The 8,990-nt window shown below is 45.3% G+C and overlaps 1 protein-coding gene across 2 annotated transcripts in view; it reads right to left on the reverse strand.

Annotated features, from left to right (window-relative positions):
- The window catches only part of tox4b (TOX high mobility group box family member 4 b), a 17,440-nt gene extending 11,270 nt beyond the window's left edge, over positions 1-6,170 (reverse strand). Inside the window, exons 1-4 of one of the 2 annotated variants that reach the window (XM_083770466.1) lie at positions 4,942-6,170; positions 3,537-3,605; positions 1,756-2,064; positions 182-448 (exon numbers count right to left, since the gene is read on the reverse strand). In XM_083770466.1, the coding sequence (XP_083626592.1) occupies positions 182-448; positions 1,756-2,064; positions 3,537-3,605; positions 4,942-5,034 (738 nt within the window). In that variant the 5' untranslated portion in view covers positions 5,035-6,170. Of the gene's footprint in view, positions 1-181; positions 449-1,755; positions 2,065-3,536; positions 3,606-4,914 lie in introns of both variants that reach the window. The other variant, XM_083770465.1, reaches the window with a different exon arrangement.
- Positions 6,171-8,990: the final 2,820 nt, after the last annotated feature.

The following is an 8,990-nucleotide window of genomic DNA, read 5'->3' on the forward strand; positions in this document are numbered from 1 at the left end:
ATGTGTTCCCCAGGACTCACCCGCCTGAAGTCCTCCATGTCGTCAAAGTGACAGATGTGTTCCCCAGGACTCACCGTCTGAAGTCCTCCATGTCGTCAAAGTGACAGATGTGTTCCCCAGGACTCACCCGCCTGAAGTCCTCCATGTCGTCAAAGTGACAGATGTGTTCCCCAGGACTCACCCGCCTGAAGTCCTCCATGTCGTCGTCCTGCAGGGAGCTCGTTGGCGAGCCGGCGGCCGACAGCGGGTGCTGCTGCTCCCCCGGGGACGCCATGGCCCCGCCCCCCAGGCCCAGCCCCAGCTGAGCGCTGAGCTCCGATTGGTCGATGGTGGTCAGCTGGCTGCTGCCCAGCAGGCCGTGGTGGTGGTGGCCCATGTCGCCCAGCGGGACGTCGATGGTCATCGGAGAGGAGCTGCTGAACTGAGAGCCCAGTGGGTGGCCCAGGTCCTGGAAGGACATTAATAACATTTTAATAACATGTTAATAACATGGCCCAGGTCCAGGAAGGACATTAATAACATGTTAATGTTGCACGGGGTTATTTAATCCATTCAATCAGAGCGTCCGATCGATTTATAGCAACGGAGCACTTTTACCGACTATCGCGACCAGCGACTGGACAGCGGGGGGGGGGGGGGGGGGGCGTCACTCTAACACATGATATTGTCTTAGAATTGGACGGGATGATTTAGATCAAGAGTTATTAACGTTTTAAGATTTTCGTCGTCGTCGGCTAAACGGGGGAGGGAGTTTTTCGATGACGTCTCACTCTTAACGAAACACAGAGGATTGCCCAACAGATGCTCCTATAGGCTGTGGAGCGATGCGATCCTATAGGCTGTGGAGCCATGCAATCCTATAGGCTTTGGAGCCATGCGATCCGTTCTCATATCAATAGACTTTTGGATAAAACTTGGGTGCCCTGGGTGCTGCTGGGTGTTACTAATAGAAAGGACGGTGAACTTCGTCTTCGTCTTGTGAATTCAATAGTTTTATTAGGTTAATATTGCTATATGTTTGTAACCGTTTTAGAAAAGCAATAAGCCACCCGAGGCCCCAGCTTACCGGGTATTTTACACTGTCTGGGAAGGTAGAAGACCCTCCGCTGTGCGTCGGGTCTGCCTACGCCCCCAGCCAGTGTAAAATACCCGGTGACCTGAGACCTCTCGTGGCTTATTGCTTAATTATTAACACTAGTCCTTACCCCTTGTGGCCGTGAAGGGTACTGCGCCTGGGTGCGTTTGTAATTGACTAATAAATTAATTAATAATCATTAATGTGTCAAATCGAAAAAAGGGCTTCGTTACGCCCTCCATATTCATATGGTCAATGCCTGTGTGAAAAGTGGGAGTGATTGGTGCAGGCAGTAAGGAGCTACGGCAATGTTTCTGACAGACACACACACACACACACACGGACACACAGACATTCGGTTAATTATAGTATGATGATGTGAATAAGACAGCCCCCCCCCCCCTCCTTACCATGCCCAGTCCAGACTCCAGCATGGACCCTCCTCATTAATAACATGTTATTAACATGTGAATAAGACAGCCCCCCCCCCTCCTTACCATGCCCAATCCAGACTCCAGCATGGACCCTCCTCATTAATAACATGTTAATAACATGTTAATAACATGTGAATAAGACAGCCCCCCCCCTCCTTACCATGCCCAGTCCAGACTCCAGCATGGACCGTCCTCATTAATAACATGTTAATAACATGTGAATAAGACAGCCCCCCCCCTCCTTACCATGCCCAGTCCAGACTCCAGCATGGACCCTCCGGTCTGGCCCATCAGGTGGTGGTGGTGCTCCCCCCCCCCCACCCCGTGGTGGCTGACGAAGGTGGAGGCGAAGGAGGGGTCGTCCCCGCCCACCACCACGCCCCTCCCCCCCCCGGGGACCACGTCCGAGGAGGAGGAGGAGGGGTGTCCCCCCCCCCCACCCGGCCCTCCCCCGAAGTGGGACGCCACGTCGGACACGGTGAGAGAGGAGTCGGGGTCCAGGGAGATGGGCGGGATCTCGAACTCCTCGTCGCCCAGGCTGGGGGTGTGGAACGTCTGGGGGGGGGGGGGGGGGGGGAGGGGGGGGGGGGGCACAGATAAGAACTCATGAGTGAAAATGTAACGATGATTTACATAATGCTGTACCTCCTCCAACTGTATATACTTTATGTTTACACAATGCTGTACCTCCTCCAACTGTATATACTTTATGTTTACACAATGCTGTACCTCCTCCAACTGTATATACTTTATGTTTACACAATGCTGTACCTCCTCCAACTGTATATACTTTATGTTTACACAATGCTGTACCTCCTCCAACTGTATATACTTTATGTTTACACAATACTGTACCTGCTCCAACTGTATATACTTTGTTTACACAATGCTGTACCCCCAACTGTATATACTTTATGTTTACACAATACTGTACCTCCTCCAACTGTATATACTTTATGTTTACACAATACTGTACCTCCTCCAACTGTATATACTGTATGTTTACACAATGCTGTACCTCCTCCAACTGTATATACTTTATGTTTACATAATGCTGTACCTCCTCCAACTGTATATACTTTATGTTTACACAATGCTGTACCTCCTCCAACTGTATATACTTTATGTTTACACAATGCTGTACCTCCAACTGTATATACTTTATGTTTACACAATACTGTACCTCCAACTGTATATACTTTATGTTTACACAATACTGTACCTCCTCCAACTGTATATACTTTATGTTTACACAATGCTGTACCTCCTCCAACTGTATATACTTTGTTTACACAATACTGTACCTCCAACTGTATATACTTTATGTTTACACAATGCTGTACCTCCAACTGTATATACTTTATGTTTACACAATGCTGTACCTCCTCCAACTGTATATACTTTATGTTTACACAATGCTGTACCTCCTCCAACTGTATATACTTTATGTTTACACAATGCTGTACCTCCAACTGTATATACTTTATGTTTACACAATACTGTACCTCCAACTGTATATACTTTATGTTTACACAATGCTGTACTTCCAACTGTATATACTTTATGTTTACACAATGCTGTACCTCCTCCAACTGTATATACTTTGTTTACACAATGCTGTACCTCCAACTGTATATACTTTATGTTTACACAATGCTGTACCTCCAACTGTATATACTTTCCCCATTTTCAACTTTTTTTATTGTATTTTGACACTTGCTTCGTCAATGTAAACATATGTTCTCTCATGCCAAACGTTAAGTGAACATGAAGTTGTCTGTTGTTGGCCTACAGACACCACAGACTGTCTGTTGTTGGCCTACAGGTAACAGACTGTCTGTTGTTGGCCTACAGACACCACAGACTGTCTGTTGTTGGCCTACAGACACCACAGACTGTCTGTTGTTGGCCTACAGGTAACAGACTGTCTGTTGCTGGCCTACAGACACCAGACTGTCTGTTGTTGGCCTACAGGTAACAGACTGTCTGTTGCTGGCCTACAGACAGAGAAGAGAAGAGAGGCCTACCTCTGAGGAGGGCAGGAAGGGCAGGCCAGAGCCAGGCATCGTCAGGTAGCTGTCACTGCCTCCGGGGAACTGGAACATCAAGATAGGACACAGGGGATTAGTGAAATGTAGTGGTGTTGGGTCGGCATCAGAACCAGCATGCACAGTGTGTGTGTGTGTGTCCTTGATGGCACATGGTTGTTGGACCCCAGAGTATTAGGCTGCCGTTTCACTTCATATGGATATGAAGAATCAACTGACTGAGAGAAAACGCTATTGTTACTGATGCTGAATTAGTTACATTTTCACTAGAAACAGATATATCAAGATGTATCATATATGAGTGACTGTCGTAAACGATACAGAGACACCTCCCCGACAATAACGCTGAGACAGCTTGTTTATTTTTGGACCACAACGCTTATAGAGCGTCGCAGTCCCTCCCCCTTTCAGAACGACGAGCCCAGGAAATTAATCCCAATGCATTTTGCCCATAGGCTTTTCTTAAAAGTATTTATTTAAAGACGGTTACACCGCGGACAAAGCCAACTCGGATCGTGACTAATCATGACAATGAACAAAATGTTTTGGGCCGATCGAATAATTTATAAGAAAAACAAAACAAATAGTGTTGTCTCCTGCCTTTATTTTCTTATTTCTAATGATTTGATCGGCCCAAAATATTGTGTTCATTGTCATGATTTGTCACGATCCGAGTTGGCTTTGTCCGCGGCGTAACCGTCTTTAAATAAATACTTTAAGAAAAGCCTATGGGAAAAATGCATTGGGATTCATTTCCTGGGCCACTCGTCGTTCTGAAAGGGGGAGGGACTGCGACGCTCTATAGTAGACGATATTAAGATCACCCCATGTTATTCTCCATAGAGACATTACTTCTGCGAACCAGGAAGGAAAGGGGACTTCAAAGGGGAAGGAAGGAAGGAAGGAAGGAAGGAAGGAAGGAAGGAAGGATTCTAACAGGACACATGATGGAATGCAGTCAGGCAGTGAGTTTAGTTTAGTAGTTATATTAATAAATACAGCATGTCGGTTATATCAAGATACTCTAAAATGGTGCCACTGCTTTGCAACTCGAGACTGAAGAATCCCAAAACAACACACGTGCGCACACACACACACAGTAATTCATTCTACAGTCTTTCTGACAGGACATACAAGGTAACAAACAACAGCACAGGCAGTGTGGTGTGTGTGTGTGTGTGTGTGTGTGTGTGTGTGTGTGTGTGTGTGTGTGTGTGTGTGTGTGTGAGTGTGTAGTCTGTTGGTGGCGTGTGTGTGACTGTGCGTGTGTGTGACTGTGTGTGTGACTGTGTGTGTGCATGTGTGTGCGTGAGAGAGAGAGAAAGAGAGAGAGATAGATAAATGAAGGTCTCTCTACCATGTAACTGTACTTAAGGGGCGTCACCTTGGTGCCAGAGTCAAATCCATTGAAGGCCTGCGGGTCCAGGAGTTCTGGAGGCCCGCTGCCGTCCGTCAGCTCAGAATAAAACAGATCCATTCCTTCAATAACTCATATAGATAACACCGTCCGTCAGCACAGAATAAAACAGATCCATTCCTTCAATAACTCATATAGATAACACCGTCCGTCAGCTCAGAATAAAACAGATCCATCCTTCAATAACTCATAGAGATAACATATAGATAGAAAAATGTCTTCCAAGTCCAACAAAGAGCGCGTTTTGATGCCTAAAGAAGTGGAGATAGCATCCTCCTCCTCCTCAACTCTCTCCCCTGCACAGCTGGGTTCAGACCACTGGGTCCTCCAGATCACTGGGTCCAGATCACTGGGTCCAGACCACTAGGTCCAGAACACTGGGTCCAGATAACTGGGTCCAGCTCACTGGGTCCAGATAACTGGGTCCAGACCACTAGGTCCAGAACACTGGGTCCAGATAACTGGGTCCAGACCACTAGGTCCAGATCACCGGGTCCAGAACACTGGGTCCAGATCTCTCCACAATGTCCACATCATGGTCCCTTTAGGAGACAAACCGAGCCGGGCTTAATAATGCCAGCTGCTGCAGAGGTGAGCCGACACCTGCTGGGATGGCAGACAGACAGGTCCATGTACTGTATGACCCCGAGAATAGACAGACAGACAGACAGACAGACAGACAGACAGACAGACCTGTGTGGCAGGCAGACAGTCTGTAACAGACAGTCTGTCACAGACAGACAGACAGTCTGTCACAGACAGACAGACAGACCTGTGTGGCAGGCAGACAGACAGTCTGTCACATACAGACTTTACAGGTAAAACGTGGCTGTCTGTCTCGTCCTGGACTAAAGAACACTACAGCAGCAGCTGCTGCTGCTTTGACGCAAACATTGCGGTTTATACATGTATCTGCTTCAAAACAATCGCCTGACACTCGGATTCATTAACGGTAACAACAACACATTATCTGAACGGGCAGAGAGAACAACTAATATCGCTATTATTGTCATCATTGTTATGACTGCTGCTTTTGACGCATGAAGGTTGCGGTTCGTTCCAGAAGCTACACATGTATTATATCCTCCATGGAGCCGAAGAGGCGAGGAGGAGGAGGAGGAGGACACCGGGGCTCCGGGGACATGTACGCGGGGCTCCGGTGCTCGGTGCCGGGGCTCCGCTGCTCGGTGCCGGGGCTCCGGTGCTCGGTGCTCGGGGTGTCCGGTAGTAGTCCTACCGTACGGTGTACCGTATCTCTGTCGCGGCGGAGAGAGAGAGAGAGAGAGAGAGAGAGAGAGAGAGAGAGAGAGAGAGAGAGAGAGAGAGAGAGAGAGAGAGAGAGAGAGAGAGACGGAGGCAGAGCAGACCGACCAGTGTTGCCAGATTGTGTGTGTATAGTCCCCATTTTCACACTCACTTGAATTGAGAAAAATAAGCAACAGGGTCTATGAACAAAAGCTCACAACGTGTCAACGCGAAAGTGACAAATGTGGAATATTTTAGAAACTTCGTAACAACACAAATGTGGTATGGGGGTTCCTGGCAGTGGCACAACATATGTTTAGATGTTTGTAGTCCTGGACCAGGGCTAAGATGTTTGTAGGGTCCTTCCTTTGACACATACATTCATCTGGAGGTCAATTAGATGTTTGTAGGGTCCTTCCTTTGACACATACATTAATCTGGAGGTCATTTAGATGTTTGTAGGGTCCTTCCTTTGACACATACATTAATCTGGAGGTAATTTAGATGTTTGTAGGGTCCTTCCTTGGACACATAGGCTACATTCATGTGGAGGTCCTTGACATGTTTAGATGTTTGTAGGGTCCTTCCTTTGACACATACATTCATATGGAGGTCCTTAGTGGGCAGCGGTGGCCGAACGGTTTGCGGAGCGGTCTTGATATCGGAAGGTCGCTAGTTCGTATCCCCGGACCGGCACGTTAAAATTACCACCGTTGAAGTGCCCTTGGACAAGGCATTGAACCCCTACCATGAAATGTTCTATGAGCAGGGCCTGGCTGTAAACAAGTTCTTGAGCTTAGTCCAGTTACCCTGGGTAAACATAGTACCTTTCCTTTCCTTAGTCCAGTTACCCTGGGTAAACATAGTACCTTTCCTTTCCTTAGTCCAGTTACCCTGGGTAAACATAGTACCTTTCCTTTCCTTAGTCCAGTTACCCTGGGTAAACATAGTACATTTCCTTTCCTTAGTCCAGTTACCCTGGGTAAACATAGTACCTTTCCTTTCCTTAGTCCAGTTACCCTGGGTAAACATAGTAGCCTACCTTTCCTTTCCTTAGTCCAGTTACCCTGGGTAAACATGGTACCTTTCTTTCTTTTTTTCTTTCTTGACATATATGTGTGAGAATCACAAACGAATCTTACAAATGTCACAAACGACATTAGGAAACGAGCTCCAGACGACTACACTTTAGAAACAAGCCCCCCAAAAAAACGCAACCAGCATACAGTACAATTAAGCAACCTTACAAAAAAACACGCCCAATGTCGCTTATAATTAGCGGACATGGCAACCCTGAGATAGGCCAGACTGCTCAATGGATCCCAGAGTACATGGATCTGACTGTTGAATCATCCAAAGGCTGCTCAAATGATGGCCGAGACATGGATTTGATAATACTAAGTACTAGGTCTACTACTACTACTACACTACTACTAGGATTGATTGATTGATTGATTGATTGATTGATTGATTGATTGATTGATTGATTGATTGATTGATTGATTGATTGATTGATTGATTGATTGATTGATTGATTGATTGATTGACAGTATTTCAAGCACAACTCAATACAAAACTGTTAACTGTAGACGACACCATAAAGCATTGCACTTTACAATAGTGTCCACCATGTTCAATTCATCATAACATTTAGAGACGTACAAATATACACTCCTAATCTCCTATATAGCCAAAAACATGAAACCACCATAGAGGAGGTAAAAAGGGAGGAAAACATATGCAGTGAGGGGAAAAGGGATTCAGATTTTTCCGGGGGCCATGCCGTTTCGAATTGCAGCCGTCCGTAGGTGCCATTTGAGAGCGGTTTTGAAGGAGTCAAGGGATTTGCATGTCTTAATGACTGTTGGGTATGTGGGAATGCATTCCACATTTTGGTGGCATAGGAGCGAAATTAATTTAGTCCTTTGTTTGTGCCAAATCTGGGTTGCACATTTCTGTTGAACTAGTAGGCCTACTACTATACTATAGCCTATTACAAAGAGTTGTTTAAATGAATGAATCAATCTCCATCTCACTTCATGGGGAAATAAATTACAAAGAGTTGTTTAAATGAATGAATCAATCTCCATCTCACTTCATGGGGAAATAAATTACAAAGAGTTGTTTAAATGGATGTATCAATCTCCATCTCACTTCATGGGGACATAAATTGGGCAACAAAAATGTGACTTTGAATCAATCAACCAACCAACCAACCAACCAACCAACCAGTAGGCTATTCATAAGAACACACTGCTGCTAAATGGTAATGTGTACATTTTATGAAAACAACCCTATCTGTTAAATATAGCAAGGCTAAACATCAAAGTGGTAGTATAAGTCAAAGTAACATTTAGGCCATAAGTATAGTAACATACGTATAAATACAATTCTGAGGTGTGGCCTAACTTCACTTGTCTTGAGTATTTCCATTTTCTATCTACTTCTAGTAGGCTACTCCATCATTAGGCCTATCTCTAGCCAAATGGTCCTTTTACTCCACTATATCACACTTTAGTGTTTAAATGTAGATGTAATTTAAATAGCCTACACAACATACACATTATATCATTATATATAGGCTATAGCCTCTATAACCTTTAGCCTCTAAGCAGCACATCATAAATTAATTCAGATTAGCCTGACTTTAAAACAAGCTGCAACACTAAAGTATCCTAATGATTTACAACAATCCATTCATATATAATATGATTATTCTAATGAATCTGAATTTGACGTTTGGTAGCCATGCACTATAACTATTGGACCTT

Source organism: Protomyctophum parallelum (genome assembly GCF_964188405.1).
Source record: "Protomyctophum parallelum genome assembly, chromosome: 8".
Taxonomy (NCBI): domain Eukaryota; kingdom Metazoa; phylum Chordata; class Actinopteri; order Myctophiformes; family Myctophidae; genus Protomyctophum; species Protomyctophum parallelum.